The 18656-nt window shown below is 58.6% G+C and overlaps 5 protein-coding genes across 5 annotated transcripts; 3 read left to right on the forward strand and 2 right to left on the reverse strand.

Annotated features, from left to right (window-relative positions):
- Positions 1 to 209: 209 nt before the first annotated feature.
- SLS55_004033 (uncharacterized protein) lies at positions 210 to 2341 on the forward strand (the record flags this gene model as incomplete). The annotated part of the gene is made up of 3 exons (XM_066775495.1): positions 210 to 369; positions 760 to 1141; positions 1192 to 2341. The coding sequence occupies 3 exons, from the start codon at positions 210 to 212 to the stop codon at positions 2339 to 2341; spliced, it is 1692 nt and encodes a 563-aa protein (XP_066633376.1).
- Positions 2342 to 3815: 1474 nt separating this feature from the next.
- Positions 3816 to 4691, reverse strand: SLS55_004034 (uncharacterized protein; the record flags this gene model as incomplete). Its single annotated transcript, XM_066775496.1, has 1 exon — positions 3816 to 4691. One exon carries the CDS (start codon positions 4689 to 4691, stop codon positions 3816 to 3818), a length of 876 nt encoding a protein of 291 aa, XP_066633377.1.
- Positions 4692 to 10751: 6060 nt separating this feature from the next.
- PCL5 (PHO85 cyclin-5) lies at positions 10752 to 12422 on the forward strand (the record flags this gene model as incomplete). The annotated part of the gene is made up of 1 exon (XM_066775497.1): positions 10752 to 12422. The coding sequence occupies one exon, from the start codon at positions 10752 to 10754 to the stop codon at positions 12420 to 12422; it is 1671 nt and encodes a 556-aa protein (XP_066633378.1).
- A 2423-nt stretch (positions 12423 to 14845) lies between these two features.
- On the reverse strand, positions 14846 to 15833 carry hrf1 (Protein transport protein yif1; the record flags this gene model as incomplete). Its single annotated transcript, XM_066775498.1, has 4 exons — positions 14846 to 15040; positions 15118 to 15443; positions 15503 to 15686; positions 15753 to 15833. The coding sequence occupies 4 exons, from the start codon at positions 15831 to 15833 to the stop codon at positions 14846 to 14848; spliced, it is 786 nt and encodes a 261-aa protein (XP_066633379.1).
- Positions 15834 to 16309: 476 nt separating this feature from the next.
- SLS55_004037 (uncharacterized protein) lies at positions 16310 to 18431 on the forward strand (the record flags this gene model as incomplete). The annotated part of the gene is made up of 4 exons (XM_066775499.1): positions 16310 to 16522; positions 16568 to 16859; positions 16924 to 17610; positions 17659 to 18431. The coding sequence occupies 4 exons, from the start codon at positions 16310 to 16312 to the stop codon at positions 18429 to 18431; spliced, it is 1965 nt and encodes a 654-aa protein (XP_066633380.1).
- Between the last annotated feature and the right edge of the window lie 225 nt (positions 18432 to 18656).

The raw sequence follows: 18656 nt of genomic DNA on the forward strand, positions 1-18656 counted from the left end.
GTGCGTCTAGCCGTTTCCAACCCGCCGGGCGATGCGTCCAGAGCCCGCCCGGGCCGCCTATTTATCACCGCCGAAAGACCCTCCATCACTGTTCGACCTTCCTCCACGCCCTTTTCCTCACCCTCTCCTTCCCTCGCCCGCGCCCTCTCCGCAACCCTCCCGCGCCCCCCGCTGAAGCTCCCATATCACTGCCCAATATCGCCGCTCCAATGGCCGCTGCCGCCGCCCCAGCTCCGCCGCCGGACAAGGACCACTCCCCCGTCCCCGACTACCTCGCCGACGCCGATGCCGTCTTGAGGGACCAGGGCGTCAAGTGGAGGTACGGCCGTCCCCCGGACTACTCCAAGACGCGCAAGGTCTACGCCGAAAGTAAGTGCCGCCCTGCCTCTCGCAGCCCGGGTGGGAGCACATGTCATCACCTCCCGGGCCGGAGCACCACTTCCTTGCATCATGAAGACGATCGATCGGCCCATCCTGTGCTCGGCCACGTGGGAGCCTCGTGTTCTTTGTGCTTTTCGCCTCCTGCACCCTGCACGTTAGGACGGCTGCATTGCATCGCAGCTATTCTCCGCTGCATACGACTCCCTCCACGCGTTGCTCTCCCTCCCCCTCCATGTTTGCTTACTCTCAGACCCTTCCCGCTCCCAACTTCGGGCGAGCTTGTGTCACTTCACCTTCCCGCCCCTCCTTACTTGCCGTCGAAGCCTGCATGCATGACAGCCCCTTGTCAAGTGAATCAGGACTGACCAGCGTAATTAGCCAAGCAGATGAACCACGAAGCCGGGAGCCTCATCCAGATGGTTGAGAACCTTGTCAAGAACTGGGAGATCGAAGCCTCCTTCAAGCCTCGCATCGAGGACTGGAGGACTGTCGATGCTCCCAACTACACCTTCGCTATCAATGGCAACCCACCCCAGAGCGCCGAGCACATGCTCAAGGTTGGCACCTACAATGCCATCATCTCGCCCAATGAGTACTACAGCCCGGAGAACTCCGACTTTGCCTCCAGCCACAAGACCTTTAAGCGCATGATGCCTACCTTCGCCTGGGAGGTGCTTGAAGTCTACTCCGGCCCTCCCCATGTGGCCTTCCGCTGGCGTCACTGGGGTACTATGAAGAACGACTACGTCGGTTTCAATGAGTAAGTCCAGCGTGGCTGATTCCGCAAGGCTGTTTGCTAATGCTCCGTAGCAAGGGCGAAAAGGTCACTGCGAAGGCTCATGGCGGGTCCATCGACATTGAGGGCGTCACTGTTGCCACTGTCGATGACAAGGTCAGACTGCGACGGGTTGAGACCTGGTTCGACCCTATGGAGATGTTCCGCCAGATTGCACCGCAAGGCATTGTGAACAAAGAACCGGTGGCTTGGCGGGTAAGCAGGACCCCGTCACCTGTCACCAACAGGACAGCGACACCTGAAGCAGCTTTCAAAAAGCCAGATGAGCCTGCCGAGATCACTCGCCCGGTCACCGCCCAGCGTACCGAGAGCGTCGCCGTCCAACTTCCTCAACCCGACATCGCCGCTCAAACCGAAAGTGCTCCGACCAAGGACGCTCCGCCCGAGGTTGGCCCCGACACCAAGGATGATGCTGAAGCTCAATCGCATCAGCAGCAATCTACTTCTGACAAGCTCGCCGATCTCCCGCTTGTTTGCCCCTTTGCGAATGCCAATCGCTTTGCCCAGGCCAATGGCACTCTATCTGAAGCTAAACCGGAACACGAGTCTGAGTCTAGCGTGCAGCTTCCTCAGACGAACAACGTCGAGAAGCCCGTCGAAGTTCGGTCAGCGGATTTCGCCGAGCCGCTCCAAACCGCACAAGCCCAAGAGGTGAACGGGCACGTGCAAACTTCAGTTCCTGTACAGGGATCATCAGAGCCCGCAGAGTCCGGGTCTGATCAGTTCCATGAACTGGAGCAGTGGCACGAGGCATCCGACATTCTCATCGGCACTGCGCCTGGCTGCGAGCCGGAGAAATTCCACGATGCCGTGGATATCGAGCACGACACCTCGACAGCAAGCTCGGAAGCGGGTAGCTGGACGGCTGTGACACCGCCTGCGTCCGATCCCCCGACGCCACGCAGGAGCACGTACTCGTCCAGCATCACCAGCGGTTCCGATCAGGGCCAGTCCAGCAACCAAACCTCTCCCACGGAGGCTTTCTTCTCGCATTATCCCGCGGACAAGGTGCACCCGCATCCGAAGGACATGGAGAACGCCGTCAGCCCGGAGCCTGGTGAGGGTGTGGCTGCTGCACCCGACAGCGAAGAGGCAAGGCTGACGCACATAGAGATGAGCAAGATCACTTCGTTTGAGTGCCCATTCCTGATGAACAGGGAGTAATTAGTGTTCTGGCGATGCGTTCACGGATAATGAGGCGTCAATACCACGGTTGCATTGGCTTTTCCTGCTCCATTTGGCTTCGGAGGATTTCTTCTAATTCCTGTTTCTGCTTTGACGGGGCGTACGTTTCATGACCAGTCCGTCATGAGAGGTGTCGCGTTGCTTTCGCTATGATCATATTGTTTGCTGGCGTCAAGACGAAGCGCTGACCGGTCAGTGGCAGGCCCGATGCGCCTGGTGGTGCACGAGGTGACGGTGGCTGTTCTCGGACTGAAACAATCGCACAGATATTCCAGTGGCTGCTCTATAGACTCAATTCAAACGCATGTTTCTTCACAGTCAGACGCGTGTGCTTGCGTGTGTTGCTTACGCTCGGGTAACAGGTCGGTCATTCAAAGCCACGTGTGATGTACGCCACAATGTGTGGATTCCGGGTTACCAGGTTTTCCCGCATCAAGCGGCCGTTCTTGTGATGAGGTGGCTCTGTGTGAACCCGGGTCAACAAAGACGTCCACGTACCTTAACCGCTGCAGCCACCGAGGTCTTGTGTACCGCAGCTAGGGTGGACGCGGCAAGCGGTCTTGCCGAAGAGTGCTTTGACGCAGATCTGAATGTTGTCTCGCCCGTTCCACGGCACTCCCACTTTGCCTTGCACCGGACAGTCCTTGCATCTTTTCCCTCTCCCTCGACGAGGTGGAGAAGGCTGTGGCAGACCCAGCGTTCATGCAGCAGCCCTGGCTAGAGGCCTGGCGGATGCAAACACCACTGACTGGACGCACGATTGCCTTAGCAAGACACATTCGACTCTGGCTACGCAAGGGACGATATAACACGAGGGCCACGCTCTTATTACCCCATCAGCAGGGGGCAAACATGTCTCTGATCCGCATCTACCACGCTGCAATGCATGATGTCCCTCGTCATCCAGCGGTCATCATCTCGCTCTCGGAAACAGTTTCCTATCCACAATAGCCCGCCGTGGCATACGCTCGCCCACCTACTGCCGTGCTACCAGACCTGGCTGCCTGTCGAACACTTGAGCCCAGTGCACGAGGGGGTTCGACTCTGCCGCTGTCAGTGCCGCTGCTACCAGGATGTCTGCTCCTGCCTGCCTGCCCAACACTACTTTGTTTCGTATCTATCTGACACAGACAAACAACTCATCGTGCATATGAATAGCCGCAGCCGCATCCGCCACCACGAACACCAACATACTGACCGGTACCAGCTGGCATCCGCGACAGACAGCTCGCAGCAACCACGCATTTCAGCTGGCCCACCTCCACAAGGCACGCGTCCTTGCACAAACCTGCCTCCCTTTCTTCCAATGCACCTCCTTTCTAGGTCCGGCCGTTTCCCCCTTCTCCACAATCGCCTCCCAATCTCACCCTCCATCCTACCCTTTTCCCCCCCGCTACACAAGACGCAGAACATCCCCACCCAGCACCCACGTCATTCCTTTCCCCCCCTCCACCTACCTCTTCACATCCCACAACTCCTCCGCATTCCCCCTGAACAGCCTATCCACCTTCTTCCCATCCCCGCTGCACCACTCCAAGCACTTCTCCACAAACGGCTCCACATCCACCGCCTCGAAGCGCGTGTGCGGCCAGTCGGTCGCGAAGACGCACCTGGCCCCGTCCCGGACGCCCAACAGCTCCCTCGCCATGGCCCCCAGCCACGGCAGCCGCGCGTCCCGCTCGATGCGATACGCCGCGCTCAGCTTCACCCACGTGCCGCCCGCGCGCAGCAGCCGCACCAGCGCCGCAAAGCCGGGCAGCGCGTACGGATCCGGCGGTGGTGCCTGATGCGGCGGCGACGGCGGCAGTGCCGGGTGGCCGAAGTGGTCGATGCAGAGCTTGACGCTGGCGGGCAGGGAGGATCCGCCACCGTTGCCGTCGCCGCCCACGACGACGCGCTCGAGCAATGGCACGGCGTCGAGCGAGCAGTACACCTGCAGCACCCAGCGGTCGCGCAGCGCGGGCGGGATGGCGGCGGCGTGCGCGGCCACGGCGGCGCGCAGCGCGTCCGCGTCTGGCCGCGCGCCGACGGACTTGAGGTTCAGGCGCACGCCGCGGACGCCGAGGGCGTGCCATTCGTGCATCAGTGCCGCCGCCGGCGGGGCGGTGGTGTCGATGCCGACGACGGCGCGGCCGTGGCGCGGGCCGAGCTGGCGCAGGGCGGAGAGGAGGCAGCTGTTGTCGGCGCCGTAGATGGAGGGCTGGACGAGGACGAGGTTGCGGATGGTGTAGCCGCCTTGGGTCAGGGCGAGGGCGGAGGAGAGGGTGTGCAGGGGTGGGGTGTAGGCGGCGGTGGGCGCGAGGGGGTAGCGCGGGTCGGTGACGTGCATGTGCGAGTCCCAGGAATTGGGGGGGATGCGCGCTGCGACTTTGCGCAGGGTGGTGGTGGTGGTGGTGCCATAGTGGTGTGCGGCGGGTGGTTTGGGAGCGAGGTTTGTGGTGGTGAGGAGGGAGCGATGATGGGGGCGGAGCATGAGACGAGACATGTTGGGAAAGTGCAGGCGCAGTGGACGATAGTTACTCTGACTTTTGCAATCATGTTTGCCGTGCAGTCGCATATGTGGTGATAGCAGCACCGACACCGGACGTTGTTGCGATTGTCAGCAGTCGTGTTGATTGCTCGAACGCTCGCCGGGGTTGTCTGGATGCGGTTAGCCCCACGCGTGTGAGCGGAAGAGGGGCCGGTTTGCGGGGATGGGCCCTGCTTATCCACCCGGTATCGCCGTGCAGTCTGTGCCTACATGGAACGTGGGGAACGGAGTCCTCAGCCTTGAGAACAGAGCATCGATCCAGATCGATCTTGTTGCGCAGCCGACGCGAGAAGGATTCATCGCCCTGTGCTCCACTTTTGGACGCCCTAACCCCATTGGCATAGCACCGCACCTTGCAAAGACCCATCTGTCTTCACGGCTCTATCCGCCTGTATGCGGACTATTTGCATGTGAAACGGATGCGGGGTTCTAGATGTCCTTTAGAATTCGTACGAGGGCCGGAGCTTTCCTGAGATATGGTACCAGTTCGGCCGGCTTAGGTCCACTATAGTCCAGCCGTATCACGGCAATGGTTCAGCTTTCCCATACAAGTTAGAGGAGAAAGTGGTCTTGTTAGTAGTAGTAGAACACATGGGCTTCACAGCAGGAGACGGAGTTTCGAGCCACGGAGCTCCACCGACGACGTTTCCACTCTTCCTACGTGGGTAGATGAATCCAACATCCAGCTGCAGATGTAAGTCTCACATGAAGACAACCGCGTGCGGATGTTTGATCCAACTACCTACTTCAGTATGGTGCGTTATCTGTTGAAGTCAGATGCAGGTTGGCTCATTTCCTTTATTACTCGCAGAGCAGCGAGGAGGCTTTACCTTATCTCCTTGATCAACCGACTCGTCCACCGATACACCCGTAGCTTATAGGTAATTCAAGCTTTCAAGCTCCATTCTCCCCACATAGTCGGTTGAAGCAGCTGTCTGGACGTAGGTGCGAGTTTCAAACGCGGGTACATACGTCCAGATATCGGATTCCACAATCTACGTAACTTGAAACGTACCAGTGGAGGTTCCAGTAAAAGTGCCGCTGGACATGTCTATGGATCGTGCCGACTAAGGAGATAGATCAGCATTGGTAACCTCTGATTCTTCCTGGGACTTTTTAGAAAAAAGAAAAATTAAGGGGCATTTGACAAACTTTGGGAGAGTATGAAACCGCAGCATGCTGTAAGTCTCGAGACATTTTGCATAGGGCAAAAAGAAGAGAGTCCGTCTAGGCTAGTATAGTTCTTGACGATGGGAGTGTACTGTGCTATACCTGAGATCAACCGCTGACGGTTATCGCAGCTTTTTTGTTTTATTTTTTTTTTCGGGATGCGTTGCTGCTCCATATCACAAAGCAGCATGTGCCTTATCTTTCCAAACACTGTGTTGAACCGACTCGAGCCAATCACCTTAGGCTTTCGCTTTGAGATGAAGCTCTCTCTGATCGGCAACGTTAAGATGATGTGGTTGGGGCTATGCAGCCGTTCCGGAACCTGCACTAATGCGATCGAGAGAAAAAGGGGGCCATGGCAACGACAAATTTGAGATCGACGACATTCATCGATGAACGTAAGTGCTATAGTGGCGGAAGGAGAAGGCGCCGATGTTTATCTTGCATGGAAGAAGTGTAATTACTGGGTAAAGCAAAAGTCAATCAAGAGGCCAGTCTGGAAGCTCCGATGCATTAGGCGGTGTCCCCATCTTAGAGAGCAGGGAGCAAACGATAGTGGATGAAGGGAGATGCCTGAGGACGGTTGAAAGGCCTTACACGTGCAGACTTATCGGTGTAAGAGCAGCGTGTTGTCCATTTCCAGGCGATGAATAAGGTTGGCCGTTGGGACCTGAGACCTTGAGAATCCGTCAGATGGTGGTGAGCGCTGACGCGGCGCTTGCAGCCACGGCCAATGGTGCTCCTGACGCGTGGAGCCGATTCTGCAAGCACGCGACGGTGGTGAGCAGGCGGGAAGCCTCGAAGATTTGCCTTACCGAATGCGGACCGAACCTGCATATTTCGCTCACACCCGGTCATGCCCAGCTGTCAGCACGGCGGCCTTCTCAGATCACGGCCGATTACTGGTTGCCGATTTTGCATGAGTGTGCCCGGGACCACATGTAGTACCCGCGAAGCAACGTGTGGTGTGGCCTGAACATCGTTCCCCGTACAGAAACTCGTCGAGAAGCGTCCACATTTCCATGCTCTTGTTTCACCCACGTCATCGAGGCTGTCACAAGTGCGCTGCTGTCGTGAGGCTGGCCCAATAGCGATGCAGGCGTGGCCACGACAAAAGTCGGGGCATGAGAAGATCCGGGCCCACATCGGACACGCCCTGTTATCACAATCCTTTTGGCGCGCTGCCTGCTGGGGGCCAAGACATTCTGTCTGCTTCACCACTGCGGCCCGGCTTCCCCACGGGCACACGGGCCAGAAATTTCCAGCATCAGCCTGCTCTTTCGACGCCTCCATCACGGGGCTCGGGGCTGACTCCAGGAGAGCTTCCATTGCGATCCTCCACGCGGATGCCTGCACGCAACAACGAGCAGGATCACGATGACCTGCTCCGCATCTAGCCGGAGCGCCATTCCGCCGCCGCCGCCGCCCACTCTTGCACGTCAGCGGAAGCAGCACAGTCAGCCCTCAGCGCGAGAGCGTGGGTTAGGGCGGCGTAGCTGATGTGGGGTCTTTTTTCCATCGTGACCAGGGACTCGTACCTCCCAGCGTACCGCGGCCCAGATCACGGGGCTTGACCGGATTTCTTGACCGCTCAGCATCACCGCAATTCTGGAAACCCGACCGGATGGGGCTCCGCGCAAACCGATCTCCAACGTGGCTAGTTGGGCCTTAGCAGATTGCGCGTGACTGCTGGCTGAAGTCGTAGCGTCGCCGTCAGCGCAGCAGCTCCAGGCACCCGGCAGCCACTCGCTGTGACGGTGTGGTGGCAACAAGCGAGCCCCAGCGCTTGCTCGTCGGCCCACGGCCCTCGGGGGTCAAATATCCTCGCCGTACAGCAGGCAGCTAAGCCTGCTGCCTGCGCGGCTGCGACGCCTGCGCCGCACAGCTCGGAGCTTGTTCGGCTGCCGGAAGCGTGGCAATTAGCCGTCATTGCTGTGCCGACTCAGATTTGTGCCCTTTTCCGTCGCGAGATACGACGGATTCTGATGGCGCCGCTGCAGGTCATCGCCCATCGTTGTCGCAGCTGTGTGCAGTGCTCCGCCCGCCGCACACGCGCCGCGACGCCTGCCCACTCTTGCCGCCCGCGCCGCTCCGCCATGCCCTGCGCGGAAGCAACCTCCGTGCACGGCGTTTCGGTGACGTACCGCCGTGAGGCTGTCGCTGTCGCGGGCGCAAATGGAACCACCAGGGCGGCGCTCGAGGGGGTGAGTCAACGCGCGGTGGCTAACAGCAGAGGTGGTGGCCGGCCAGGTGGCGCACTACTGTGCGAATCAGCATCGCCCGGGTTGCGATTGGCTGTGCGAGCTCCAACAACGGCGTGGGCATGCTCACTTGCAGCCTTCCACTCCCCCTCTTCGATCGCACCCTCTGCCCCGAGCTCCTCCCTGTGCGTCTCAGATTGCGCCCGCGGGCTGGTGATGGGTGCGCGACGGAAGCGGTGACGGCGACGGCAGAGCGCTGCGTTCTTTGTGAAGCGCGGACGCGCTCGCGGCCACTCGTCGCTCAGCCTCGGGCAGGGCCGGCAGGCGGGCGCAGGCCTGGTCGCCGCCGGAGCCGGCCAGGCTGCTGGGCGCGATGACGAGCCGCGGGGGCGTGGAGGCCAAGGGCCCCAGGACGCAGGACGGAGCGGGCGACGAGGACGAGGCTATGCGGCGGCCAGACGCCGACGGCGAGCGCGGCCAAGCGACCAGGCAGGCAGCGCGCTGTTGCACCCGTGTGCGAGCCAAACTCTTCGGGCGGCCAGTTAGTATTTGCCATCGCGGGCGCTGCTGGGGGGCGTGCGCCGCGCGTGGCCCGTGCGCGCGCTGCTGGGCAGGGCATGGATTCCAACAGTCATACCTCCGCCTTCCCTTCTATCTAAAGCCCAGCCGCCACTTCCCCTCTGAGTCCTCAACCCATAGCAACCATGGCTGCCGCACGCTGGACCGTCGTCTAAACCAACGTCTTCTGACGCTGAATTAGAACCGGCCGCTCTCGACCTTGGCCACCTGTCCGCTTGCTAGTACCCTTTATCCTCCAGTCAGCAGCCTTGTCTCAAACGCGCCGACCAGCTGTCCTGCCTGGGTTGCCGCCTTCCCTACGAGTCATCTCCACTCTGTTGCCTCCTTTAATAGCCCTTGCCTTTTCCACCACCCAGCTCGGTGCTGTTCCGCTCGCACCCAAGCAGTCTCTCTCCCACCGGCCCTTGCCTCGTTTACTCGATCGCGATCGCCGCCGCCTCGACCCTCGCGCCCAGCCCTAGCGAGCTCGCCTCCGACTGCTCTCCGCCGACGACACTCATCCTCAGCACCCAGCTGCATCGCGCACACATCTCTCTCCGCTCTCCCGCTCCGCTCGCAAGGCGCACGGCCACTCCGCCCGGCCTGCGCATGGTGGCTCCCGTCACCATCTAACCCCATCACCGCCACACTCGAAATAGTCACAATGTACCTTAAGCCAAACAACAGCACCCCAGTCATCAGTCGCTCAGATATCACCTCCGGTTCGGACAACAAGACTTTCTTCTCCATCGAGGATTCGTCCCGCTGCTAGATCCCGCACTCCTTCGGTCTCCATCAGCTCTGCGACGGCCCGCGCCCCGTACAGCTGGATTACGCTCGAAGTGCACTGCGACGGTTTAGGAAGACGTCTTGTTTAGGTGATATCTGTAGCTGACGGTGACTGGAGGACTACCTCTCTCACGGCTGAAGCTCTGGGCGCCAGTTGGCCACTCTACACCGACCACAAGCACCAGCTGCAAAGCTACTGTCGACTGCATCACGCAAAACCACCCGCATACTCTCTGTTCTGCCCTCCACGATTACGAAAACGGATTCCACGCTTGCTCCAACACCCTCGCAAGGACTGAAAGCGTAACAACCAACACACGCTGTCACGAGCTTCTGGCAATCTTCGGGACACAGGAATCTAAATTTCCATTCCAGGAAGGCAGAAGCACCCGAGAACTACCGTCGGCTCTCAAATCGCACGACGGGCGGGTTTTCGTTGGTTCTTCTCATCGGTAAATCTCGCAGGTCACCCCACGACCACGCAAAAGCATTCGACCTATTAGGTTCTGCCCAACCAAAAGTAGTCGCCTCAAAAGCGCGTCTGCTTCTCACTCTCTTCGGTTTTCATACTGGATCTCGGTTAGTATACCCAGGCGTTTCTTAATTTTCCAACATGGGTTGCGACTTTCCATTCCCGACCCAAGATGCTACGCATCCTTACGGCTCTGCCGTTTCATCCTCTGCATCCTCTTCTACCTCGTCGGTATTCTCTCTAGATGCCGCTTCCTCTCAATCCTCTCAGTCCTCTACTTCAAGTTCCGGACACAGAGGTTGGGATTCTGACGACTCATGGGTTCGTTCCCAAGTTGCCGCTTCCGTCCGTCCCAATGGATGCTCGGTCGCTGCCGAATCAATCGCTGCCAACGGCGGCATCACTCGCACTCAGATCTCGCAGTGGTGCGAGAGCCAAACCTCTCTTCCCTCGCTAAGGTCGATCGATGTTCCGGTCCCTGCAGAGCTGCGCCAAAACCCCCGCAGATGCCCCACAGCTGTCAACTGTCGTGCGCCCCCCGCCCTGGTTCGCCAGAGCGAACGCACGGTAAAGTTCGTAGACAGCCTTGTCGGTAAGCCCATCCGCCGCCTCCGAACCTCCCTCGACCGTGCGCTAAGGTGACTTTCCGTTGAAGATTCTGCCACCCAAATGGTTGAGGTTATCTGGCCGCTCTCCGTGCCGACCTGCCCCAATGAGCGCGTTTCCGGCCGCGGAGTTCTTCCTCTGCGGACTTTTATCCAGGAAACCCTGCGCCGGTCGCGGACGAGCTACTCGACCCTCCAGGTTGCTCTGTACTATTTGATTCTTATCAAGGCACACGTGCCCAAGTTGGATTTCACTATGGAGCAGCCCGAGGATCAGTCTGTCCGCGCTTTGCAGTGTGGCAGGCGCATGTTCCTTGCCGCATTGATACTGGCATCGAAATACCTGCAGGACCGCAACTATTCGGCTCGCGCATGGAGCAAGATCTCTGGCCTCAAGGTCAGCGAAATCAACACCAACGAAATGGCTTTCCTCAAGGCCGTGAACTGGAAGCTTCATATCACCGACCCGGTTTTCGAGCGGTGGCAGGCTGTTGTCCTTCGGGCCGCGCCTTCGTCGCAGCCCCCGCCTTCGCCCGGTGCTTTCCAGATGCACCTCGGAATGCATGATTGGAAGACCCTCATTCCAATGCTCACTCCTGAGCTCGATACCTTTGATATCGTCCGCAGGAACTCTGTTCAGATCTGCATTCCGAAGCGTCTGACCCCACCCCCGCCTCCGGCCGCTATCACTCCGGTGCGCGAGTCGTGGCTTCTAGAAAGCACTCCGGTTTCCCGCCCAAAGGCCAGCGCCTTCTGCCTTGAGCCGATGGTGGATATGACTCCGCCCGCGCCAATGATGTCCCGTCTGGGACCGCTTCCCACGCCGCAAATGACTCCTCAGTCTACTGTGAGCAACACTCCTGCAGTGAGTGTGGCCGCTATGGGATCGAGGCGCCCATCGATGTGCGCTGCCATGGCTCATCACCAGACTATGATGTCTGCTCGTTGCAACCTTGACCAGTGGACACCTACTCCCCGCTTCAACGGCCTGGAAGCCTACCAATTTTCTGGACGCCGACCCTCGCTCGCAGCGTCGACGACGTCTTCGTCGTCTTCGCCTGACTCGATGGTTTCGGACAACTCGTCTCGCTCATCTCGTGCCTCTTCGATTTCTTCGGTCTCGTCTGCAGCTTGGGCGCCGAACGCCAAATTGGCGAAATTGGCGACTTGCCGCAATGCGGGCCTGCCCTACCCGGTGCAGCAGAAGGAGAAGGAGAGCTCTGAGGTGATTCCGGCCATTGTCCCGAGCGAATCTTTGTCGTCGCCCGATTTGGAGAGCTTCCATATCAATGATGCTTCGGAGGCCACTCCGGTTCCTTTCCAGCAGAACGAGAACGTGTCGCCTAACACTCGCTCTGATGAGGTGGCCAAGGGTCGCAAGCGATGCAGATCCTCTGTGGATATGTCGCTGCAGCAGAACGTGCGCGACCTCGTCAACCCCGAGAAGCTCGCAGCCGAGACCCTTCTTACCCTGGATCCTTCGGTCCTTCAACGCACTCCCGGCATCGTGGCGGATCGCAGCCTTGCTTCTTCATTCCTGCTCCACACTCCCGGTCGGCAAACTCCTTCCTCCACCTTCGACTTCAAGGCGCTGCAGTCGCCGTTTGCTGTCGTTCCGGAGGTACGCCGCCCAGTGCAGAGGGACCTTGGCAGGAAGAGGGCTTGCTGCGCAAGCGAGGTTGCCCAAGTCCTCCAAGCGAGGGCCGGCCCTGGTATGTGGGAGGGTGTCATCTAAGTGAACTCCTCTCCGCTGCCTATGACGCACGCCGATTTCGCTTCGGATGGACTGCTAAGCAGCCCTGTACATTGAGTCACTGAATCCTTATACACTTCACCTTCTTGCCCTTCTCATTACATCATTTAACCTCTTGTTTTGCTCTGCTTCACGTCCGTTCATTCAATGCTTTTTTCTGCTGCTGTTCATTCCATGGGAGGTATCATTGGCCTTTTGTTCTGCTGTTTTTCTGGTTCGAGGCTTTGCTCAACAACGGGGTCCGGAGGTGGGGAAACGGAGTTTATCTTGTTTGGCCGAAGGGTCTACGGATTCCTTTTTCGAATACCACAAGTCCGACTATTTTTCAGGACACCTATCGTCTACACGAATCACAGCGAAAGGAAGGGGGACTTTTTTTTGTTCTACTGGACACGCAACACATCACACAATACCAAACAAAAAGGGTCGATACCATGGTTACGGAGGGGAGAGGATTGAGGTGGAAGGTAGATAGTTTTTAGTGTCGGTTGGAGTAGTGGTGGGACTAGTTCGGAACATTCTCTATTCAATCCATCGCCTGGAAAGGCTGGACCGAAGAGAGGGATGTTTGGGGAGCTAGCCGTGTAAGGGAACAAGTGGAGGATGTAGTATTAGCAGTTGAATCGAATGATTGCATAGCGAGGGCGAAAGAGAAGGCCTTCGATCTACATCCTGATCCAAACCCCCCTTTCTTCCAGTCTGCAGGTGAAAATCGACTTGTTCCCAACAGAGTCACCGCGTGGATCGAACATTCGAGAAAAACGCAAGCATGAATCATCGATCGTCATAGTGGGGGGTGGAGGCGAAGGAGGAGAAAAACGATGACAGGTCAGCTACACATCATCCAAGATGGCCAGCCTGCCGCAACATTTACCGGGAATCTTGCCAAGCCTACACACACACACACACACATTTCCCGCCTTCGCCGCCTTCGGCTCGCCGCCACCGCCCGCCCGCTTCCTTTGTTGGGCCTCATCACCGGTGGGCTGGGCAAAGAGGGTTGGCAGCATGGCATGCTCCAATCAACGAAAGGATGATGATTTTATGTATGCGTCAGCCGCCGGCCGGCTCCAGGGGGCGGTCGAGCGGGCGGTGTCTCCCGTTCGGACAGGCCGGAGGGCCGGGACTCCGACGACCTTGCCTGCCTAGGTAGGTAGGTCTGTCTGTCTTCTGTCCCGTCTGCCTGCCTGCTGCCCGCGTGGTCTCCAGATCTGGAACGCCGCCCCATTCATCACCGCCGGAGGCCATCATCATCATCACCGCGGAGGATCAAACAAGGAAGCCTATACGAGAGGGTTGGGGGGCCGTGCATGGCCGCGGCGGCGGCGGTGGGCGGTGGTGATGAGGTGAGTGAGTGATGGCTGCTGGTGACTGGGAAGGATTGTGTGTGGATGAGAGCATGACGCGACGCGGATGGGATCATTCATTCATCGTTCAGCTCGGCATCGCGCTTCGCTTCGGCCGGCCCTCGGGGTGAGGAGGGCGAGAGGCCGGTCCGGCCCGGTTGTGTTGCGTTGCGTTGTGTGCGTGTGGAGAGACTTCTACGTAGTGGTACGGATGGACCTGGTGACGAGTGCGGGTAGAGTAGGCTGGAGAAAAAGGAGGTGATTTCTCGGGGTATTGCGGGGAATGGGGGTGGGAGAGGTATTATCGTGGTGGGGAGAATATCACACCACGACGGCCTTGAGTCCCGCCCCCGGGTTTGGTAAAACTTGGATTTTGCAAACGTGAGAACTGGTGATGCGGTCTGCAGACGGCATACGTGTAACGCGTGCAGACAGGATTGTCGCGGGACTTTTTCGTGCCTCGGGCATCTCCTGTTCGTTTTTGTGGCTCTGTTGAGGTGAGTGAGCTCTTCTGTGCATCTGGCTTTACTAGATTTGGTCAAGCACGTGCAAGTCCCTAAAGCGAACGGGACGAAATGGCTGTAAAGTGCAGCTCAAAATTAACGGCTGAGATGACTGGTTTGGCACCATTTACCTTTGATTGTGACCCACAATGCGCGACAAATTATATGCGGCAGGCGCAAAAGGATCAAGGGATTGATTGTATCAAGAGGTTTCATGCTTTCTAGTGTATATGCTATGCTGGCTGATCCTTCATTGGCCACTGGCCTCAGGATCTCTTCATTTCTTACTTCCTTTCTCCCTGTTCTCTGCCATCCCTCACACTATGTGGCAAGAAAAATTCGGATTGTCCGCATCATTCTCGTCTTCTCTTTCGTTCATCTCATACACGATTTGGCCACTGCTTCGACGAGCTATGCAATATTTGGACCACGAAAAAGAGCCGGGAGGGGGTTGAACAGGAAACACCTCTCAACTGCTCAAGCTGTTGCTCGAGGCAGTGACTGATTCATGACATTTGAGCTCAATAAATCAACTCCTGTACGCTCTCCAATCTACTCAAACCTTGGTAGTCTTGACACTGCTGGAATCTTGGCGGCTCAGGATCCACATGAAGACGAACTGGACGATGTACGAATAGATGAAGAGGAACTGGGTGCGGCGGTTGCGCTGCGCCCTTGCGACTGTGTAGCTGGCGCCGCTGCTGGTGTTCGGAGACTGTTCCGGGAGAAGGACGTACTTCAGCGAGCGGAGCTGGTCAAGGTTAGCATGTTTGCTGATGCGCCATGATTCCTTGTCCTGCCCAGGTGGAAGGAGGGGAAACAACTCACCAAGAAGAAGGCGTTCGCGAAGAAGGTGTAGAGGAAAACAGTCCAGCCGATCATACCGCCAGTGCCCTCGCCTCGGTTGAAGATCTCGGCCACGACGAGAGTGACAATGACACCAACAAACTTATAGCCAGAGTAGGCTACCAGGTCGAGCAGCTGCGATTCATTGCTGATGCTGAGGAGGTAGCATCCAAGCTTCAGGCCCAAAATCTCGAATGTAACGACAACGAAGGCGGTGGTGGCTGTCAAACCGAGCAGCTCTGGGTGGAAGGCGCCGCGAATACCGGCGAGGAGAGTCGAGAGAAGGATATAGGTCACAAAAGCCATGACTGCGGTAGGAATTGGTGTCAGTTCGGTTGCGCCTGGGGGCCTGGCGGGCGCGACGTACCTGGAATGTACATGTCCGGGCTGTTGATATCTTCGCGCGGTGGAAGGAAGAAGCCATCCTGGTTCTGACGCACCCACGGCCGATGGCGCCAGGGGAACAGGACCAGGTATAGCTTGTTAACCACATAGGAGTTGCTGACGTTGAAGTAGCGCTTCAAAGCACTGACATTGACGTAGCGGTTAAACTGCGCGCGGGATCGTCAGCGAGACTGTGCCTGGAGCGGGGGATTGAGGCAGAGACTGCCACTGACGTTCTGCTCCATGTACTCGTGACCTGCCATCATGGCGCTCTTGCCGACCTGGAAGCCCATCTGCGCGGTCGAGTCGTTCATGATGCCCCCGAAAGCCGGGTGCATGAAGCCGGCGGCGCCCTGGGGCTGGGGTTGTTGCGGGTATCCATATGAGTTCGCTTGTGCTTGCTGTTGCGACTGCGGCGGGGGAGGACTGCGAAGGTTCGGGACCTGGCTGATGCTGGGGTAATTTTGTGAGCAGCTGCCTGCCGGCCGGGAGAGGAGAGCTGTGGGCGAGCTTACTGCTGGGGCACCGGGTGGTGCAGCGGCGGCGAGTGGGCGGGCGCGTACGTCGGGCGCTGCATGTCGGCAGGGTGGCGGGATTGACGGGCGTGGGAGTCGAGGGGCGGAGTGGTGGTTGCTTGGGCGGCTGGCTTGCGGGTGCGTGTCGTGGCTTATGGAACGTGTCGGAGAGCAGCGGCGCGGCTCAAGCCCGCCCGCATCATCGCGCGTCTGCGTCTGCGGAGAACACCACCGCTGCTTCTCCGCCGTCTCTCCGCCGTCTCCCCCCGCCCGCCATGCTGGATTCCTTCGAGGTGCTCTCGACCTCGGGCGTCGTGCTCTGGTCCAAGAAGTACGCCCCCGTCAACCCCAAAACCATCGACGCTCTGATCCGCGAGGTCTTTATCGAAGAGCGCAATGTGGCCACCGACGACCAGAAGCCCACCTTCAAGCGCGATGGCTACACCCTCAAGTGGACGACAGCCAAGGACTTTGGCCTGATCTTTGTCGTATGTGCTCGCATCGCCCCATGCTGCCCAGCTAACGTGGCGTAGGCTGTATACCAGTCGTTGGTGCACCTTACGTGGATAGACAAGCTGCTCGACAACGTGCGCGCCCTGTTCACCGAGCTCTACAAGGACCAGCTGAGGAAGCGCAACTCCGCCGTGCTCAATTGTCCGTTTGACGACTATTTCGACCGGCAGGTACAGGAGCTGGAGCCGCACGGCGATTCCCTGCGCAACCTGGAGTCTTCGGTCAGCACCGTCGCTGAATTCACGCCGCCTTCCAGCTCCGGCACCGATCACGATGACGACGTGCCTCCTCCCATGCCGGGCCTGCGCAAGCGTGAGTACTTCATATCGCATCGCAGCATGCATGAGCTGATCTTTCGCTTTTTGCGCTCCGCTAGCTACGCCCAAACCCATGTTCAGCGACAACAACACGTCGACTGATGCCACGCCGGTAGCAACGCCCGACACCTCGCGTCCCAGCTCGCCCGCCGTCAACAACCACCTCTTGGCCGCAAAGGGTGGACCGAGGCAGTCGCGTCGCGCGAAGAAGAAGTCTGCTATGTCGTCTGCACCCGTGTCGTCGGGTGACGAGTCGCCCGCGAGGCGGCCAGCAAAAGGCGCCGCAAAGAAGGGCAGGAAATGGGATGAGTTTGGTGCTGCCGCCGAGGAAGATGATACCCAGTTGGACTACTCCACACATTCCGTTGACGCCGAGGCTCCAGCGGCTAGTACAGTGGAGGCGGTTGACTCGTCGTCTTGGGGCAAGAGAACTGGAAAGGGCGAGTTCGTGTTGAAAGATTTGGATGAAGAGATGGACGAGATTATTGCGGCTGCAAACGCCAAGAAAGAAAAAGACAGCACTCAGGCGGCGCCCAGTGGCCTGGTGGGCTCTAGTCTCGGAGCGATCGGTGGCTTGTTCAGGAATGTAGTCGGCGGAAAGACACTCACGAAGGAGGACCTGGCCAAGCCGCTGAAGGGTATGGAGGACCATTTGTTGAAGAAAAACGTCGCCCGCGAAGCCGCAGTCAGGTTGTGCGAGAGCGTCGAGCAAGACCTTGTTGGCGTGAAGACTGGCAGTTTTACCAGTAAGTTGCTTGTTACCTTGACAATGGGGATGTACTAAATGGTTGCAGGTGTGGAGGCGACCATTCGCAACAGCATGGAGTCTGCGGTCCGCAAAATCTTGACCCCTACCACCTCCTTGGACCTCCTCCGCGCCATTCAAAATGTCAACCAACCCTCCGCTCTCTCCATGCAGTCCTCTCGTCCCTACGTCATCTCCATCGTCGGCGTCAACGGCGTTGGCAAGTCGACCAACCTCTCCAAAATCTGCTACTTCCTTCTGCAGAACAAGTTCCGCGTCCTCGTTGTCGCGGCCGATACCTTCCGTAGCGGCGCCGTCGAGCAACTCCGCGTTCACGTGCGCAATCTCCAAGAGCTTTCGGCTCGTGAGGGCGGCAGCGTAGACCTGTACGAGCGCGGCTATGGCAAAGACGCGGCCAACATCGCCGCCGACGCCGTCAAGCACGCCAGCTCCCCGGCCGACCCTTACGACGTCGTCCTCATAGACACGGCCGGCCGCCGCCACAACGACCAGCGCCTCATGTCCTCGCTCGAGAAGTTTGCCAAGCTGGCCAAGCCCGACAAGATCCTCATGGTCGGCGAGGCGCTCGTCGGCACCGACTCGGTCGCGCAGGCGCGCAACTTCAACGCCAGCTTCGGCGCAGGCAGGAAGCTGGACGGCTTCATCATCAGCAAGTGCGACACCGTGGGCGACATGGTGGGCACGCTGGTCTCCATGGTCCACGCCACGGGCATTCCGGTCGTGTTTCTGGGTACGGGGCAGCACTACAGCGATCTGAGGACGCTGAACGTGTCGTGGGCGACGAACTTGTTGATGAGCTAGGTTGTTGCCCTCCAGTACATATTGCTATGCGTGCTTTAATGTGGACATGTTGTATACGAGTTACATGATTGGTGGCTGTAATGAAGATTGCGTATGCGTATACATTCAAGCTTTAAGCGTCACTTGTTGAAGTGACCTATTTGCTCTACTTGGTCAGAACTATATCCTTGTCGATGACCTGGAATATACAAGCATAGTCCAAGTCGGTGGCTCATGGGAACAGGC

The sequence above is a fragment of the Diplodia seriata genome (genome assembly GCF_021436955.1).
Source record: "Diplodia seriata strain FDS-637 chromosome Unknown scaffold_4, whole genome shotgun sequence".
In the NCBI taxonomy this organism is placed as follows: Eukaryota; Fungi; Ascomycota; class Dothideomycetes; order Botryosphaeriales; family Botryosphaeriaceae; genus Diplodia; species Diplodia seriata.